Source organism: Gambusia affinis, linkage group LG09 (genome assembly GCF_019740435.1).
Source record: "Gambusia affinis linkage group LG09, SWU_Gaff_1.0, whole genome shotgun sequence".
Lineage (NCBI taxonomy): Eukaryota > Metazoa > Chordata > Actinopteri > Cyprinodontiformes > Poeciliidae > Gambusia > Gambusia affinis.
The window spans coordinates 23,555,257-23,575,861 of record NC_057876.1 but is presented as its reverse complement, the minus strand read 5'-3'; the positions used below and the strand labels follow the sequence as shown (position 1 = coordinate 23,575,861).

Sequence of the window (20,605 nt, the reverse complement as noted above, 5' to 3'; positions counted from 1 at the left end):
GTATAGCACATTTCAGCAACAAGGCAGTTCAAGTGCAACAAGTGCTTGACTTAAAAACACAAAAAGTAATAAAAACAAAACACAGTCACCAACTGAGAAACCAGTAACAAACATTATATTTGGTCATTTTTCCAACAATTATTGTTCAGAAGAAACTCTAAACAAATGGGTTTTGGCCTTGATTTAAAGGATCTCAGTGTTTCGGCTGTTTTGTAGTTTTCTGGAAGTTTGTTCAATAACGTCTGGGTCAAATTTGTTGTCTTGATAGACCAATACAGTAGTACTGACCGGTTTATATAAAAGGAGCCCACTGAGTGTTATTTTGCTTTAACATTATCATACATTAGAGTTTTGTTTAGCCCAGCAGTTAACTAAAGTGAATACCTGTAGAGGAAAGGTTCAGAGAATCCTTAAGCCGATTAATGACCCCAGGTACAGATGGTTTATCACAGATCTGCCTTACACATCCTGTAATGACTCATGTCAGGTAATTAATTATACTGATTAATTAAGTTCAACATGGGCTCTTTAGTGAGGTTTAAAAAAGGGGGGAAGGCCTCCAAGAATTTCTCGTGCACAGCCATTTGTCAAAGGTGTGTAAATCCAGCAGCAGCTCCTCAGCTCAGGGATGATGTATGAATCCACCTGGACCTTCTCATTAGGACGGCGCTCATTAGCCTGCTGAGCGCAGCGAGCTTTGCGCCGAGGCTGCTGGAGTGAGTAAGGCCATCTCACCAGAGAGCGATGGCAGATAAACAGATGGCCAGAAACACGAGGAGGTGATCGCACAGGAGACTTAAAAACCCAAAACATTCACTTTAATAAGCACGCCTTGCTAATAAAGTGCAGGAGGGCTCAAACAATTAATCAGATTAATCGATTATCAAAATTAATTGTCAACTAATTTAGTAATTGATTAATCATTACTGGAGAATACAAACTCCAAAATTGGAAATTTTTTTGAAAAAGCAACATAATCAGAGCAGTAAGCCAAAATTAAACAAGTCGGTTGTATGGTTGTACATGTCTCATAGAAGGATGCAGGGTTGTTGCAATGTGATTGGCTTGTTGCTATTTGAGTACATTTTTAAAAACTATTTTATGGTATTTATTGTATACCAGAAAAATAATAGAAAAAATATTTAAAACTTATTTTCAGTCTCTTTTTAGGTAACTAAACTGCCACAAAAACAAATATTGCTCCTCATCCATTTTAAAATGGAATCCTTCAGGACACTGAGTGAGAACACACAGGTCAGACAAGGTGGGAATGTAGCAGTTTTTCTAAGAAAATAAAAAATTACCTGTATTCACAAAACTGTATGCGTTGTAATTGGTGTAAGAAACATTTATACCAACATGCAACCCAAGAACAACTTCCTCTCTTAGGGCTAAGATCCATTTTTATGAGTTTCAAAGACTCATAAAACTGGATCTTGTGACGGAAACTATTAGCAAATATTGCGATGACAATATCAGCTGCAATAAAACACGTTTTACTCACCCAGTTTATTATAAACCTGGTGGGCCACCAGGCTGAGGATTGTTTGCTTATTGATTATAGTTCTTTTTTTGTACACCAGCAACAGTGACAGGAAAAACAGTCTCTTTGGTGAAACGGTTGGAAGCACAACGGAAACATAGCTCGGTCAGTTTGTGAACTCAAAGGGAGACTGAGGTCAGGTGACTTTTTATTTCACCGGTACGCCGTAACCACTTCCTGTCTTTACTGGTCCACATACCAACAACTTCAGCTAGCAAAGTGACAAGTCACGGATAAATAATCAAAAAAAAAACATTGAATTAGGAGTCAACTTAAAAAATACAATTAAAATAAATATTATGTTTGCATTTTTAAAGAACTTATAGTTGGTCTTTATGTGTTAATAATGTTTTCCAATAACAATTATCAAGTGATATTTTAAAATTTCCTGTAAACTTTAATGTTTTTTTAAACTCAAAAACACGACAATAATTAATTATTGAGTTAATTAAAATTAACTCAATAATTTCCATTTGCATAATTTATAATTTTTCTCTTTTCTTTCTACCAAAATCTGAGTGACAAAAGTCCTCAGTGTGGCGCTTTGGTCTCAACTGGCCTTTTTTTGAAGAATAATTTTGTTAGAGACTTCAATGCCCATTTTATTTACTATTTTGGATATTTAAAACGTTTTCCCTTTTCCAGTGTTAAATACTCATTAGAATTTTTTATTTTATTGATACTGAGAATTTGTTCTTGCATCATTTATGCTATAACCACTATATTACTTGAAAATGGACTCAAAACAACAATATTATCTTTCATCTTAACTTCTTGGACGATTTATTGTCCAGCAACATTTGTTATGTCGAGCCTGGGTGGGCTGCTGGACGACTCCTCTGGTGCCCCTAAAACCAGGTGGGTTTTCTGGTGGAAACACTGCGGTAATCAGATCCGCATTACACTTTTCCAGAGAAGGTGACCAAAGATTGTGGCATTTTTAAATTGCTGGATTTGACTGGAAGAGCTCACATCATCAAAACAACGCAACAAGTATACCTGTCTTAATTGTAATTAGCCGACTACCTTACTGCTTCAATCGCTGAAAGCAGGAAATATTTCTTGTAAGCCACCTGAGATCAAAGTCGATTTTCTACCAGGCAAAGACAAAGTAGCCTAATCAAAGCAAACACTTCATGATGACTAAGGAAATTAGTCCCAAGCTCCTGAAGAACACTGAGCAGGTGCAAAAACAAGGCCCAAATCACTCCCTGCAGAAACCTACTGCGCTCTCAAAGCAAACATGGATCCACTCCAGGCCTTGCCACGACTCTCCACCCTTTTCTCTGCTCAGAGGGTTAATGCAACAGAGTGACGCTGCAAGGTGAGGTAACCAGACACTGCCTGACTGGCTGCAACCAACAGCAACCATCTAGCACTCCTTGAAACGGGGCTGCACAGCCATTCAGCTGCGTCCAACTGGCTTTCAGGCACAGAGAGCAGAGCATGTGAAGCAGCTGCTGGGGAGCAGAGGGACCGCAGAACAAGATGGGGAGTCGCTGAATAAAAGGGAGTTCCCCTTTTACAAACAGGGAGCTTTTTGTAACCTGACAGCTCGTCCTCAGAGCTCTCCCAGCGAGACAGAACAAGTGCAATCAGACGCACAGGTGGTGATTTACGTTCAAATGACTCATCTAAATAGTGGAAATTCAGGAGGAGCAAAAAAGAGCGATGCAATCAGTTTTAAGCCGAAGCAGAAAGTTGAAGCAGTAATCAGAAGATAAGCACAAACAGCCGCCACACCTTTCTGGTAACAATGACATCAGACCACAGGAGGACTGCAAGAGTTCAGTGTAAAAACAGAAATTCATCGTGTCAGTGTAATGCAGAAGGTAATGAGACAACCAAGCATCAGGACTGAAATGATTAATCTAATAAATCGGTTATTGAAATAATTCTCAAATAATTGTGTCATTGTTCAATCGTACACAGACTAAAAAAAAAGCCATTTGCTGAGATCAACATATGCAGAGCAGTAATGAAGCCAAAACTGTAAAAAAATATATATTTACATTTTTAATTTAAGATAAGAAAAAACCTGCTTGTAAAAATGTTCTACCCAGAACTCCTTAAGTTGCTTTACCTGGTTTTGATTCTGTAAACAGAAACTCCTACTAAGCACCTTTTGATATAAAATTATTAATTGGTTAATCACATTATTGAAAGTGTTTGTTTTGGTGCAGATGCATCCTTTGCTACATACATTAAGGGAATGCCATGTTATTGCATTTAGACAAGAATTCTTTTATTTTCTTATTTTAAAAATATTATTCATTTATTTGTATCTTAATACATTTCTAATATTGCATAAAAATGGTTTAAGCAGTTAGATGAAAAATATGCTGAATGTGCCAATTTTTTATCTGATTAAACGTCAGAATAGTTGATTTAAAAAAATAATTGTTGGTTGAGGATCACACCTTGACAATCATAGGAATAACACGTTACCTGTATCAACTATTTGTCTACATGCAAACATCAAACATGTGCAGCTACAGTAATGCAAACATTTCTCCCTGCACTGTGGAAACAAAACAATAGCAATTATTCAAGTTATCTATACCCTAAAATTTGATATTCGTCATTTTTACCTCAAGTATCAGTCGGCCTTTATAAGCCATGTGACAAACTGTTCAGTGGGAGTCGTTTTATTAGCAGAATTGCTTTGTACTGTAGTGGGAAGCTTTGATAAGGATGATGCGATGGTTAAGCTCATGATAACATTACCGGATGGAAACCTAATCATCACCAGGCGTGAGCTGTGTTGGAAGACAGTTTAATGTTGACAGTGAAAGTCCCAGTTTCCTCTCTCTACGACTGAGGAATGAACTTTTTAGTTAGAAACATTTTTATGAGAAACGTGTCAGCAGAAAGCTGCAGAGTTGTTTAAAAATATTAGCAAAAAGATTAGCAGAACAACAAAAGATTTAGTTTTCATACAACACATTAAACTTGAAGTTATGGAGGCATTAATAGGAATAAATGGGTTAAAAATGTGGTTTAAGCCCTCGTATGGTTCACTATGTTTCTTCCCACCTTGGCTGAATTTGACAGAATAAATCTGAAACTTTTCTGTATTTCACAATTACATCTTGGCAGTTATTAAATAAAACAACCAATCATAACACAGACATATGTGTTTCAATGCTTCTACAGTGTTAAAATCTATTTATTCACACAGCTGGATCCTGTTTGCTTTGGCTGCCTTTGGTAGACTGCTTTCAATAATACTGGATTGCAGCTTGTTGGGTCCACGATCATTATTGGATAAATGATGTACATGACTGGAGAACAAAATCTATTGTTGGATGCATTGCAATTGGGATGTGGATGACTTAATGCCATTTTTCTTTAAAGCTAAATTTGGGAAAGGTCAATAGCAGAACTCTTGATGTTCAGCGGGAAAAGCAACAGCTTGCCAATTATTTTTCTATTAACCAGAAAATAACCAAAGTAGTCTACTGCAACTTGCTGTGAAAGATTTGGAACAAACCAGATGTTAAGAACAAGGGCTTTTGGACTAAAGATGAGCCTGTCGCATGATAAATTAAGACAAACTCAATTTCCATTTGCATAATGTTTTTTCTTTTTTCTCTCTCTTTCTACCAAATAATTTCATGACAAAGTCTTTAGTCTGGTGCTTTTAGGCATTTTTTTAAAGGACAATTTTGTTTACCAAGACTTCATTTCATTTGTTATTTCTGTTGTTCTACGTATTCATTTTGGATACTTAAATGTCTTCCAGGTCCAGTTCATGAGAATTTGAAGTTCATTTATTTTTATTCCATTACCATTATATTACTTGAAAATGGTCTGAAAACCAACAATATTATTGTTCATCGCAATAACTTCTGGGACAATTTATCATCCAGCAAAATTTATTGTGACAAGGCTAACTGTAGTGCTCACATTGGAGCCAACACACAACATCCCACGTCAGAAATGTTTCCCTGACACAGCAAATCCCTTTCACACTCTTCTGCAAGACCAAACATGAAATCACAGAAGTGCTAAATAAAGTGGGTGGAATGGGCCCAACGAAATCATGGACGTCCTGTGACACCAGAAAGTCGCACCTTAATCACAGATGAGAGGCAGCTAATATCTTGCTCATTGCAAAGAGGAGGATTAAATTATTCTGCTTCCAATTTGTCTCATAAATCGAAGCTGGGAATGATGTCTAATCCCAGATGAGAAGAGGGGGATTCAACCTCAGCAATAGAATCCAGTACTGTAATTCTCCTCATTTCCTGCTTTCAAATAAATATTTGACAGCTCTATGTATGCAGTTGGTTTAATGAGGTACAAACTGTGAGATGTGCTATGAAACAACCAGACCTCCAAGTTTCACTACATGATACAGCAGCCATATTGGATACAACTTGGAGAACCAAGGTCCGACTTTCTGAGGCGTTCTTGTACTTTTACTGACTAAGGATTCAGAAAAACAACAAATGAAAAATAGTCTGAGTGCAGAGAGAAACATGAATATAACTACAAAATCAATGGCTGCTCGCTAAGAAGTATCTGGTTTTGGTTACTGTAAATGCCTCCAACATGGCTGCCGTTGCTGGAATGCGTAACTGCTCATGTTGGAGATGTGAGTGGTGCATCAGGATTCGTGAACTGTGTCCTACGAAGAACCAGACTACCCAGTCAAGTATGGACCTTACCAAGCTCCGCCCACAACCGACCTAGAAAATCCCACATGGCCACAAGCCTCACAAACAAAGCCTCGCGGCGCGTTGTTCCTATGTAAACATGGCGTCTTCCACTTCGAGTGCATCATTTCTACTGGATTTTCACAATATATCAGCTACTGCAATGAACAGAGGAACTAAGAAGTTCATGTCATCTTTTTTGGATGACATCAAGGTGTTTGAGCCACGATGCCTCCAACATTGTGCACGTCACAACAAAATGCTTTCGCTCGATGAGGAAAACGGCAGATCCACACACCCTCTACATCAATATAGCTGTGGACAATATCACTGATGCTTATTGTTCTTGCAAGACTGGGTAAGTCAGGCATTCATCGTTTTTTGTAGGTTACTTTTGAAATCAGTGGGTGATTCCTGTGGTTTGTTGGCAAATGTTTGAGTGAGCCTATGCCTGATACACTGTACTTGGTGCTAGAGTGGCCAACACGAGGAACAGTTTAGTCCAAAGCCTTTTCTGCTAAAATAAAATCTCTAGTGTATGTCAGATACAGTACACGTTGCATATTGATCAGTTTAGCTATTCATTAAACAGAAAGACTGTGTAGCAGACAGGCTTCAAGCTGTAGAAGTTGTGTCAGTACTGCCATTATGCTGAACTTAGCTAACGGGAAGCGTGAATTGGCCAATGAAAAGCGGCCCCTGTGGTAAGGTCCATGAAGACGGGAGGTGAGCGGCCGTGAAATTGGATTGCCTAGCCTTTAGCTTTCTTAAGAGCATGTTCTGTTGCCTAGCAACCGTAACTATACATAAACTGGTAAAATGGTGGTTGAAATGTTCCTGAACTTTTATCCCCAAATGTAATCTTTTATTTTTATAAAAATTATCTTAAAAAACTTGTTTGTAAATGACACAATGAATTTAACTTTAAATGTTTGTACTCCTTGATAATAATTATATTTAAAACTGAACTCCCACTCCATTTCTTGTTTCGTCATGACAAGAACAAAAATGTCCCGTTCGACTAGCAATGCATCTTGGGATAGGATGGGCTAGGAAGGATACACCAAACCCGTTCTTCAACGCATTTGGACGAGCCTATGAATTTGGACAGACTTTGTTACATCACTGAGATGTAATGAGCCTAGATGCATTTAATTGCCCTTAAATCTACAGACAATTTCAGAGGAAACAGTAGAAACCAAGAGTTTTATTTGTTAACTGTGGGAGGCAGCCGACATGCCCAGATAAAATTAGCACTTTGTAAAAAAACAACAACATGCAAATGACAAACTTTAAAAAGATTCAAACCCAAAACCTTCTTACTCCAAGAACTGCAACACTGTTCAGCTCACAGTTGTTCATGTTATTCAAAAATAAATTCAAGTCCACAAGCATTGTTTTGTGAACACTATGATTTCTGTCCAGAAAACCATTAATGAGGGACATTAAACATAATTAGTTTTGTACAAAGCAAAGTGTGTTCTTGTGCTTTGCACTGTCCCAAGTTCTTGTAACAACTTCATGGGTATATTGCAAGTGTTCATTTAGCAATAAACCTCATGTGGGTAAATTCTGTTACATTTAAACTGTGGAAGCATTTCAACCATAAAAAGATGCATGTTTTAAAGATATATCGTCTCACTTGCAGAACCATAGTTTCGCAAATGATCAGACCAGCTTCTGTGACTTCTCTACAAAAACAAACACACTGTTTTGACAACAGTTTTAAAAAGGAGAAGGTTCTTCCCTCCTCAGGTGAAAACACATGAAGTACTTCATAATTTTGTTGACTGACGCATTATTGACTAGTGATAAGTCCTGCATAAATGATTCATTAAACAGAAACACCTTTGAAGTGGCGCAGTCGTGAGTGACTACAATTATTATGACACTGAAATCCAGGTTCCTTATATCAATTAACACTCTGGAGCTGGTCTGTATTTTTAGGAGTGACCCACAGGAAGAAAAAAAAGAAAAAGAAAAAAGACAGCTAATGGAAACTGGGACTAATCTGTATCTCACTCCCACTGTGTGCCCTCATTAGTTGTACAGCTTTTTTTATTTTATTTTGGGGGACGGAGGCATCTGGTTTGATCCGGTTAGGCAACACTGGATGGGGGGATGTGCTTGTAATGTGAGAAAGTGCAATGTTCTCAGGGATAGTCAAGCTAGTTGATGTTAACGCTGCATGGTATAGTGCACTGCAGACGCCATGCGATCAACTTCGCTTAAATGTGTTTGCGAAGGTCTCAGATGCACAGTGCTGTGAGTCTAATGAGGGTGACACATTTCCTCCATACTACTCCTCCTATTTACAACATCCAGAAACATGGAGCAATTACATTCTTTCATGGTGTGACATAACAGTATGCACATATATAACCCGCTTTTTTATTTTTATCAAATTTAAGGAGCAGATCATGGTCTAATCAGAGGTCTGCAACCTGGGGTTTCAGATAAAAATGATAAATTACTGAAGTTTCTAAATATAGGCACATAAACAAAAGCATATTTTAGTAGTTTTCCATTGATTTGGTTGTCTACAGGTTGTTGTTGTTTTTTTTAGTTATATCAAGATCAGATAGAACAACATGTATGTACCCTCTCTTTGCGAAAGTTTTCAAATCCAAATGCGTTTTTAAAATAAAAAAATATAAATAAAATTTTGATTTTTAAAATTAAGTCAGTTTTATTTAGCTGGACTGATGTCAAAAATGGCTCTTTGGATTGCAGTATATAAATATTACTTTTACATATCTGTTGAACTGTCATTTTGCTGTGACAGTTTGGTATAAGACAGATAATCTGTGAAAAAGTTGAGTTACTCTGCCTTCACCTAGTGCTACCTAGGAACAACCAATCAGAGCCAGGAGGCGGGTCTTAGTGCCGTCAATCATGGTACTAAGGCCACATCCCCAGCAGAGCTTGTTGTGAATGCTAAGACTAGTTAGCATGGCCACCAATGACAGTGGATACACACGAGTTGTTTCTCCGCCAATAGCACATTTAGCAACCATTCATAAGGTAGATTAACAGTGCAAAGACACTCCTCTGGGCTCTGATTGGTTGTTTTTGTACATTTCTTCAGATGGCAATAGCAGAACATGGAGGGAGAGGAGAAACTGGATCTTTTTTAGATTATTATAACCCTGTCACAACATGATGGTAGTTGTAACAAATAAAAAGCATGTTTTTTATGAAAAGGTTACATACTGTAGCTTTAAGGTTGCAGAAAGCCACCAACAACCAGGCAGGCCTCTTGCTGGAGCCTGTATTTTGCACTGCGGCCCCTCTTAGCGAACAGAGCTGGCCTTCGATCAAAGATCCATGTATGCCCAGTTCCTGGCCTCTGAGGAAACTCTGCAGGCATTTTGCCTGGCATTAACTAGCACTCATCTTCCACTCGCACCCCACTGATTGACTCGTCCCTGTACAGCTCATTGGGGGTTCCTTCTGCTCCAAAGTTAAATGAACAACATGTCACACACTCCCTTTAAGATGCCAGTAGAATTGCTGGGCACAGATCACCAGAGGGGATGCAGGAAGTCAATCATTTGCCAGCACTTGGCTTGCTGGTACAGAGTAGTTAAGGACTGTACACTAGCAGATAAGTCCTTCACTGAGTAACAAAGAGGGCACAGAGCTGACAGCAGGATCATTTGGTATGGAAGACAAAGCTCCCCTTTAACTAGCCGCATAATTATTCAAGATTCTGCCCGACTGATTTGGCATGCAAGACAACATCATCTCTCAGAGCCAAGTGTGAACATGTATTATCTGTTTTAAGACCAGAAAAATCCAACCTGCACTCCTGTCAGTTTTAATTTCAGTCAGTGGGGTTTTTAAGCTCAACATGTACATTATTTGACATCTGATGGTAGAGTTTTAGCGTTACAGTGCGAGAGAGAGCATGCTACAACTTATGCCCTTTTGCATTCCTCACATAATCTAAATCTGAAAGCCTAGCCAAGATGTAAAGCTCACAATATCCTCTGTAGTGTTGTCACAGTATCACCACAACATGCTTGGATACACCGACACAGAACAACAGAGAGGCCTGGATGTGCCCAGACAGCTGCAATGCAGGGCAAAGCTGGTGGAACCATTTTGTTGAATAAACTTAAAAAAAGAAAGAAAGAAAGAAAAGTGAACAGCTCCTGTAATTTATTCACTCAGCATTTAGTGTGGTAAGGTGGAGAAATAAAGGTCATACAACGTCAAGATGTAAAGTTTACAACCCACAGGTGAGGTCATCAAACACTCACCTGTCTGACCACACCTGTGACCTAAAGGTTAAAGTTACACAATGATAATTGTTGAATGGCTTCTGCTGCTTATGACTGTAACGTGACTCCACTGTCTTAACCCAATGGGAACAGGTTGTTTTAAAAATCATCCGATAACTAAAATTAGGTCATAAAATGAGACGGATCCAGGTAATGGAAGGCGCTGGCATCTTTAGTAAGGGTGAGGCTGTCAAATACTAGTTTAACTTTCATTTTCAATCCTTTCTGTTCTCTACAATAACTCTCAGATACCTGAAATATGAGCTTTTTTTTAAGGTGTGCCAGTATTAAAACTACAGGTTAGTGAGAAACGTCCCCAGTACAATAACAGGTAAAACGAGCATTTCCACTCACGGAGTTTGTTCCTGATTCCAAGGCTTGATGTTCTCGACTCTCTTCCCTCTTCGGCTCACCTCGGTTCAGTCAAAGCGTGGTTATTGTTTCGCTGGGGCAACCGGTGGTTTCTTTATCCAGCCATTAGGGACTTCATGCGGCTTCGGTAGTGCTGCTGCTGCTCCTGCTGTTGTATCCGAGCCCATCCCCCATCCACACCGCCGGGGAGAGACCGATAAAGTTTGCCGCTTTCCACCTTCACTGTGAGCGCATTCAAACTTTCCTCCGGTGCCTCGGTGGGAGAAGAGCCCGGTTAGAGTCCCCTTCCCATCGCCGCCCCGGGTTTGTGTCCACAAACTTCTCGTCGGGAGCTCGGAGACTGAACAGAGGCGGACGGGAGGTATTATTTTACCCGCCTTGGATCTGGCTCAACTCTTCAGCCTGCTAATACAGGAGCCCGCCCCTGAACCTGAATACCTTGCAGCCGACCTATCCGAAACACCGCCCCTGTTAGCCGGGTAGCAGCACCGGGTACACCTGACTGCACGACCACGGCCCGCCGAACCCACCCAGAACCACACTTTAATAAGGTTAGACAACTTTTAAAAGATCTACCTCTAAAAAGGAAAGCTGGAGAATGTCTTCTTTGCCCAACTGAGAGCCTGCCACAGTAGAGCCTACATTTCCCACAATGCAACGAGGAAGTAAAGCTGTGTAGGCTAATTAACAGACGTAGGTAGAGTATCCAAAAACTGTACTCAAGTAAAAGTAGCACTACTTCAACATATTTTTACTCAAGTAAAATGTAGCCATCCAAGAAATTATTCAAGTAAAAAGTATTTGGCAAAACGTCTACTTAAGTACCGAATCACTGATCAAATTAACCAATATTTAAAAAATTACATCAGATGGATCAAAATATAAAGTTTAGTGGAAATTTTGGTATTTTAAGGACCAAAATGACAGTATTTCATATAAGTAACAAATAATGATAATAATAAAATCTGTTTCTTTCAATATAAAGTGTATGAAACTTTAACAAAAACTGTTCTGTGCCTGGTGAATATCTGGTTAAAACATGCTTGTTTTTCAGTGGGTAGAGCATCCAGAAAATTTTCTCAAGTAATGCTTTTACTTTTAGGAGTAATAAAAATACTCTTAAAAGTAAATTTTTCAAAAAAGTTACTCAAGTAAATGTAATTGAATAAATACAACTAGTACACAACTCCGATGATTAATTGTTTCCAAGTTGATAAAGCGATAGTTTTAAAACATGTTTTGAATGTATTTTCTTAAAAATAAGCAATATGTGAAAATTTAATGAAAAAACAAGAACAAGCAATTTCAACAAAAATGCAGTGGTGTCACTAAGACAGATGGGGGTTTGGGCACGGGGTAACCTTAATTTTTACTTTTATTATTTTATTATTTAATACTTGAACTTAAAATAGAAAATTATAAACTTCCACAGTTGCAACATTCATTTATTATTACAAGCTGTTTGCTTTTGTCCTTTCTGATGACCCTAAAAATCATAAACACAGATCCCATATTTACAAAATCAAAGTCACAAAATTAAGATTGCTATTTTTTTTAAAATATAAATCAGCTTGCTTATTTATTTTTATTTTATTCATTTATTTTGTTTCTTTTGGTTTATTTTCATAGGAGTGTGTGTTCAACAGAATAAAATTACACTTTTTACAATTTTTAAAAAGCGTTTTAGCAATGTCTGTCCAACATTGGGCTTTTACTTACATGAAAACAAAGATTATTGCACAAAATTTTAATTGCAAATACAACGCAGAGTCAAAACCTACCACTGATTCAGTCCACTGATACAAAACCAAAATATTCAGCTAGATATCATTTATCTGACTATTTCTAACAATTTCTTACAATTTCCCCTGAAGCAGCAGCTCTAAGTGGAACTGAAAGGTCGCTGAACACTCGAGGTTTCATACCACGTGAACATTTAAAAATTTGAATGAGGTTCTAAAATTTAATGGCATTTTCAAAGTTCATCACATTTGGTTTCTTAAGAAAATGACAGTAATTTGACCCACAAGCCTTCATATCCAAGATCTTAATCACCTAATTATGTATCATTTTCAATGATAACCGTAGAGCAAATGAGAAAAAATAAAATGAATGCATGAAAATATTTGCAGCATGAAATAATAAACAAACTCAAATTAGTCTGAAAAAAGACATGTTTACTTTTCCAAACTCTACTTGATATCTTAATAAACTTTAAATAAGGATCAAAAATGACATCAAGATATTTTACTTCTAATTTGTTATAAGTTGCATGGAAAAATATTTGCCTCCTTACAAATTTTTTCTGGCTCTGATAAAAACTTTCAGATAATCAAAGATAACACAACTACAACAAATGCAAACGTCAACATTCTTAAATGAGGAATTAATTTCTAAAAAGAGAAGAAACCCAATCAGTCCGTGTGTGAAAAAGTAATTGCCTCTCAAACCGAATAACTGGTTTTTCCGCTTGTGAGGCAACAACCAGCATCGAGTGTTTGTGAGTCTTTTTAGATTACTATGGAGGAATTTTGGCCCACATTCTTTACATTATTGTTGTAATTCAAGCATATTAAAGGGCTTTCAAGCATGAACAACTTATGACGAAAGGTGAGTATCAGTGACATGACTTCTGTTGTCATTACAGAGTAAATCTGCTTTCACATGCTCTGTCCAACTCAGATACAATCAGATGAGCTGCTGGATTGTTGGTCAATAAACATTAAAAATTGAGAAATAAGAGTAATTTTTCAGCATCAGTGTGGTGCGGCTTTGAACTTTAAAACAGAGAATTTCTACCTCCGTATTTCCTCTGGCTTGTCGGCAGATTGCTGTGTGAACTCGGCAGAAAGCATGCAACCATATCTTTAGGCAACCATATCTGCCATGAACTGGCAGCGTGACTTTCCTCTTGCAGCATCTCCTACAGGTGGAGCGAGGCTGTGAAAACCCTCACTGCAGCATGCACGGTGTTGGTAATTTCCCCTGTCAGCTGCAGTTTGATCTCATTCAGATGGCTAATTAAGTCACACAGAAACGTTTCATCCCAGACCTCTGTGGTCTTTAGTTTTCCCTGAAAGGTTTTCTCACACAAGTCAAAATATCTAATAAACACTTTAATCTGACTTTGCCTTTGCTTATGTTTTTGCGGACACTTTGTGCTGATCATTTGTCCTCTGCAAACTTCCCATATGTTTATGAGCAAACAAGGGAAGGATGGAGCTGGGAAAGAACTTTGACGTATGTTTATAAAGGCATTGGTTAGTTTGCCTGATTGTTACGCAAGCCTGCTAATCTGGATTTTTGGTTTGTCATTTTCTCACAGTAATAAACATTTCATCATTTGGTCACGACAGAACCAGATACTTGAGACTAAACAAAAAGCAATATAAGGAGAATTAGCATGTTTCAACTCGACATCAAATTCTTAAAGCATTTTTTTTTTCTATTTTTGCATTCTTACTCTAAAGAAGGCTATCCTTTAGCTTCATTTTAAGTAAAATAATATTTAATATTTGGATTTGTCAGGTTGCTCTGAACAGCTGACCATATTGTAAGCCCAGCTACATTTATTGCTGCAACTGAAAATCTCTTAATGTGATTCCAGCCGTTCAGACATCTTGAAAGGTGAGACGTATAGTTTACGTGTGTTGACCTGGTAACATTTCCGTTTCAGAGAAGCCCTGGTAATTTGGCATTTGACACCTAAACCTTCAGTTACCACTGGGTCCTCGGACAGCAGTAGATGCATGATGGGAACTTCACCCACATATGTGAAGGCAGATGTAAAACTCAACTTTTTGTTGTTCCTTTGGTTGAGATACTTCCAGAGGTGAGCAGAGTTCACAAAAAAATGACTCAAGTAAGAGCATAACTAAGAGCATAACTACTTCAACATATTTTTACGTAAGTACAAGTAAAAAGCAGCCATCTGAAAAATTACTCCAGTACGAGAAAAAAAAGTATTTGGTAAAAAGTCTACTCACATACAGATCAAATTATTAATCAATTATTTAAAAAATTACATAATCAATATAAATTGAAGTGTAAATTTTGGCATTTTAGGGATGAAAACAACAATAATTCAAATAAGTAACAAAAAATAAAGTCAGGCAAGAGAAAAATGAGTATCTTTCAGTAAGAAACTTATAAAACTTTAAGAAAAACTGCAGGTGTGTATCTGTGTCTGGTGAATTTTTGGTTAAAACATTTGATTTTCATTCAGTGGGTAGAAAATCAAGAAATTTTACTCAACAATGAGCAGAGATACTCCATAATAAAATAAATCAAGTAAAAGTAAAAAGTACAGCATAGTAAAAATACTCCTAAACGTAAATTATTTTCAAAAATATTACTCACTAGTTACTAGTTACTTCCCAACTCTGGATACGTCTAATGCGTTTAACAATTACAGGTTTGTTATGCTTGCAGGCAGTCAGACCAGATTCTATACTTCTGCTTAACAAACTGTCTTCTAAATGCTGCAATGTTCAAAACCAAGGCGACAGTTATTCTAATGACTAAATTTAAGGAAATATTCAGTACCCTTTTTTCTTCTGCTCACCAAATATTGCAAAAACTAACAAGTTGCTTTACATGACTGTAGACAAAGGAGTAGAGCTTTAACAAAGTGAAAAACCAGATTGTTCTTATGAGTTTCAATCAAAATTGTAAAAAAAAAAGAAGAATGATAGCCTTTACTTTACATTGTGGAATGGCAAGTAGCTGTTTTATTAGCCAATTTTGCTAATAAAGCAAAAGACTGTAATTGATTTTTTTTTTTGAATTGAGACCAATCTCTGTAGACTTCTAAAACAGATTAACTTTAAATTAGCTCCAAATTTAATAGACAATTTCCAGCTGTAATGGGACTAATCTGTTGACACTGCTCACTGTGAAAATTGTTTTACAAGTGAAATTATAACAAGCACTTAATGAGGACTCAAGTGAAGATCAGTAGGGCTGGAAAACTGTCCACCCTAAGACACTTTGAAAAACCAGCAGCTGTTGAACTAATGCTCTTCTGCCATTTTCACCAGTAGGATTCATTTATAAAGTATAAAACTGAGACACATTTGTGATAAAGCATATTAATACATGAAAGATGAGTAATTGCCTACCTTCAGGCCTGTACTGAGCAATGATGGTGACAGTCTGTCCAGCTCTCTTCAGGGCTGCAGCTGCCTGTTCATGAGTGGCGTTCCTAAGGTTCACTCCATTCACCTGCAAAAAAAATTATTAAAAATCATTCAAAGGTTTTGATCTGTAAAAAAATACTTTCTCAGCTTTATAGTTTATACTCAATTTAGATACAAAGCAAAAGTCCTCAAACTTATTTAACTTAAGATTTATTTTGTTCCATCCACAAATTTCAGTTTATTCTATTGGGAGTTTATGTTCAATTAAACTCCCAAATGTTCACATTTTTAACATTTTAAAACTATTATTTAAATCTCTACTGCTTCTAAAAACAGCCTAAGCATAAAAAAACACCCGGTTGTTTTTTGGCAATAAGTTAATGTGTTTTGGTGTTTAAAAATGAGTCGTTTCAATTACCTCCTGAATGTTAATTCACATTCGACAGGCACTGTGCCGTCACTTAGCAACCCCATCTAAGACCAGCCCTGTTACCTAGCAACCTGCATAGAGCTGAAGCTCATTGGGTCAGCTGGTTTTACTGCTGTACAATGGCTGCTGGTGTTTTCTTGCAGATTTACCATCCAGAACCACTTACTGCATTCTTGTTGGTTGTGTAGGAGGCTCTACTTGTGCTTTTCAAAGATGAATGGTTGTTGAATTGTGCGTTTGTTTTCAGCCATTTGTGCGAGTGTAAACGTTAAGTTAAAGTGAAAAAGGCCCTAAAACAGCTCAGAATAATCAGAACTGAATAGACTAAAATATCTTTAACTAAGAATGATTTTGTGCATAAAAAAAGTAATAAACATGTTTTTTATTGTCCATAGACTTATCCTAACCTGTTCAAGGAAGCATAATAGGTAATGTTTGAATATTATGCATAATGTGCTGCTGGACTGAATGCAGAACTGAACTAAAAACAGTCATATTTTTAAGCATCACTGGATTTTGTGCAGAGAGCAGCTTGGCTCCCTCAGAGTTGTTATGGTTTTAATGTCTTGCTCAAGGACATATCTGCGTGGGCAGGTGTTTGCAGGCTTTCTGAACGCCAGGCCACCTTTAATTCTATCATCATTATTCTGACAGCGGGAGCTGGCTGAAAATCTCACTTCCTCCAGCTTGCTACAGTTGTGGATGAGGGCAGACAGGAAGCTTGGAGTTCAAATACTGACCGACAGGATCCGGTCGCCCCTCCGCAGCTCGCCGCTCAGGTCAGCCGGCCCTCCAGCCAGGATGAAGGAGACAAAAATCCCCTCTCCATCCTCCCCGCCGACGATGTTGAAGCCCAATCCGGTGGAGCCCTTGTGCAACACCACCTTCCTCGGCTCCCTGCCAAAGAGAAGAGACGGCGTGAGGGTGAAGGACAGTATAGAGTAAATAGACAGAAGATACCACAGGAGATCGATATATGCAGGGTGTTTTCAGACAACAGCCATCTTTGCTTCGACTGTGCATGATACCAAAATGTTTAGAACACTCAATACAGGATCTACCAGCAGATCCCTCAATCTGGAGCCTTTATTTGTGTTGGGAATGCTGTAAACAGAACATTTAAATGATTGAGGTGGAGGGCACCACACACTGACAGAAGGCAGTGAGTAACTCTGAAACACCCATGCAGCTGTCATTACGCTACAGAGGCATGCAAAGGTCTGGGTATCCCAAGTCTTTACGGCAGATACTTTTCTCCTCCAAAATGCATTAAACACCTGTTTGATTTCTCATAAAAAAGCAAAGCTTGACCAGTGAGCAGCTGAAAACTTATACTGTTCAAAAAACAAAATATTTCTTCTATCTTCTGACATTAAATCACGACTACACTTGTACAGCTTTAGATCAGTTTGCATTGACAAATTCATTTTTATTTGTTAGTTGAGGAATTTCTTTACACTCAAATTATTATATGCATTGACAACATTTGAGTTAAATGGATGTATTTTCAGGCGACACCTTAAAGTCGCTGCTTCTTTGTAGAACCTCAAGGAGAACTCTAGAAATCAGCCAACATATCAGGAAGACTCTTATGGACCTTCAAATAATCTAGTTAATACCTGCATAAAATTTCCAGATGTTACAGTTCAACATGTTTTGGACTGAAACATGTGAATCTACTGCAGAACTAAAGCTAAAGACCTTGTAAGGAATCTGGCTGAAGCTGGTGAGAAAGCCTAATTATGCACAAAGAAAAGAGTCTGGAAGAAAAAGCCATCTATCAGTTTACTGATAGATTTAGGGGCAAACACCCTAATTTTTGAAGACATATTCAGGGAAAATAAGAATGAAAATGCAGCTTGGAAAGGTAAAAAAAGCTGAACACAATGCTACTAGATTTGCTATTGGCTGTTGTTTGAAAGCAGCCAATCTGTTTCTCCAAAAGTGGAGATATGGGAGATGTTAGCTTCAACAGTTGTGTTAAGATGCTTTCCACTGTGCATATTAATGCATATTAAGGTATATTTGGTGTTTGAGATATTAAAGTTAGCAGATATAAATGTTTTTAAAGATTTTAGCTATTCATTGCACCTATAGTCACTAACCCATGTGAATACTGGGAAATATGTTTAGATTTCTGAATTTAAAGAAAGCAAACAATGCATCTAAACGTCTCTGTTCACTTTGGAATACAATTATTAGAAATAGCTAATCAGGTGATTTAATCCCAAATCATCTAAAACAGGAAGTTTAATCAGATTTAATGTCAGACAGTGAAGAAAAAGGTGTTTGAGTCTTTTTATGAATAGTCTTAAGTATTTGGTAGTTCTTTAAGACTGACTTCTTTACAGTGATTATATGAAGAAGCCACTTTAAGAACCTGTTAAAAAATAATTTTCAACAAAAAAGAAAACCCCTCCTTATATATATTATATAAATATATTGTATATGCCTAAACGCATTTTCAGATATTCCCTCAGTAAAGACAGCAAAAGGAGCAAAGATGAGGCTTAGACATTCAGGTAAATCATTGACTGCAAAAGATTCGCCAGCCGCACTGGCTGGCGCTGGTGGCACGATCTTCCTCTTTGCATCACTGTTTGCACAAATATGAGTCATCAGAAGTCAAACATTTATGACTCCTCACAACGTCGACTTCGGATTTTGGTAAAACTTTTGCTAAAGAGGACAGCTTGTTAAAGTGTTGACGTGGTTCCAGTCAAAACTACTGCTGCTGTTAGAGATGGTTCTTAACTGGTTCTGTGGAAACATAGACACAGATCCAGTTCAGTGCCTTACAATATTCAAAATGTATCTTCAGTGAATGTTTGATCACATTTCTATTTCTGTAGAGAATCTTAGTACAGAGAAACTACACAAATAATTGTATTTTTCAGTTTATTCTTGAAAATACAGTTTAAACAACAGCTGCTGCACTAAACTACAATCAAACTGGATAACATCATAAACAGAACAATGGAGGATGCTGGATTTGGGAACGTTGGAAGCCTTTTGGAAATCTCAAGACTCAAGTTTAGTATCTAGATACTACAGCAAATACAAACTAGTTTTATTAATGCAGTGTTAACCATGCTGAGATTATGAAGTTCAAAATATAAAATTCTTTCATCTTTACTATAAAATAATAATAATAAAAAAAGAAAATGATGTTGCCTTTCCTCGTTCTGTATAAATAATTAAATAATTACTATCCTATAAGACTGTTTTTCTAGAGCTGTTTTATATCTTCTTATAGTTTTTAAAGGGAAAGCTAAAGAGTTCTGCAGGCTAAAAATAATAAAAACTAACATAAAATCCGCAGGTAAGAGTCTTAAAATGAACAAACATCAGAAATCATCCACAAAAAATTCAGCACTGGTGCTAAACCAGTACTAACACCTGTTTAGTACTGGTACTGCATATCATCACAAATCTGAACAGATGTAAAAAGCAAGCAAACGTCTGACAAAGAATGATACTGAGTAATAATGATACCATCACAAAAACGTTTCCAGTTTGGAAAATAAATAAAAACTTTGAAAATAAAATAAAAAGTGCTATTTAAAAGAAGTGTTATTTAAAGTTGGCTTTAAAAGATTTGTAATTTTTGATTAAACTATTCTTTTCAATAATGTCTTTTTAGTGATTTACAGTATATTTGACAGGTTGCACTGCTCACTACATCAGCAGTAACACCACTAGGTCCAAAGAGCTGTTATCTACTGATAGCAGTACTTTCTGCCTATGCATGGAAATGTTCACATGCATGCAGTGAAATCAGCGTATGACAATAGGCCACTACCCAAAGCTCTCCTTTAGCCTCTATGACTCATCCTCCAGCAGGCTGCCTCAGCTTTAAGATGCCGGAGAGGCCAAACCACCGCTTCAGTTCAGCAAAATCACACGACACACATGAAAATGCAGACTCTGGGAAACCTAACAGTTCCCTCTCTCACACACACACACACATCCACGCCCGCGCACACACTCGCACACATGCGTATATACACTTTCAACAGATATCAACATTAACATCCACCGCTCTGCACAAAAACACACACAATTTCCTGTCAACAGAAAAGACGGCATGTCTCCCATTAGTGGTCTTCCTAGCCTGCGGTCTACAGGAACAATTACATCTCATTCCCTAATGGCTGCACTCAGACTCCAAGTTA

The 20,605-nt window shown here is 37.5% G+C and overlaps 1 protein-coding gene across 14 annotated transcripts in view; it reads right to left on the bottom strand.

Annotated features, from left to right (window-relative positions):
• The window catches only part of dlg3 (discs, large homolog 3 (Drosophila)), a 109,669-nt gene that overhangs the window by 15,355 nt on the left and 73,709 nt on the right, over positions 1-20,605 (bottom strand). For all 14 annotated transcript variants that reach the window (XM_044127326.1, XM_044127329.1, XM_044127328.1 and 11 more), the window contains 2 exons: positions 17,171-17,327; positions 15,983-16,085 (listed from right to left, as the gene is read on the bottom strand). In XM_044127326.1, the coding sequence (XP_043983261.1) occupies positions 15,983-16,085; positions 17,171-17,327 (260 nt within the window). The remainder of the gene's footprint in view (positions 1-15,982; positions 16,086-17,170; positions 17,328-20,605) is intronic.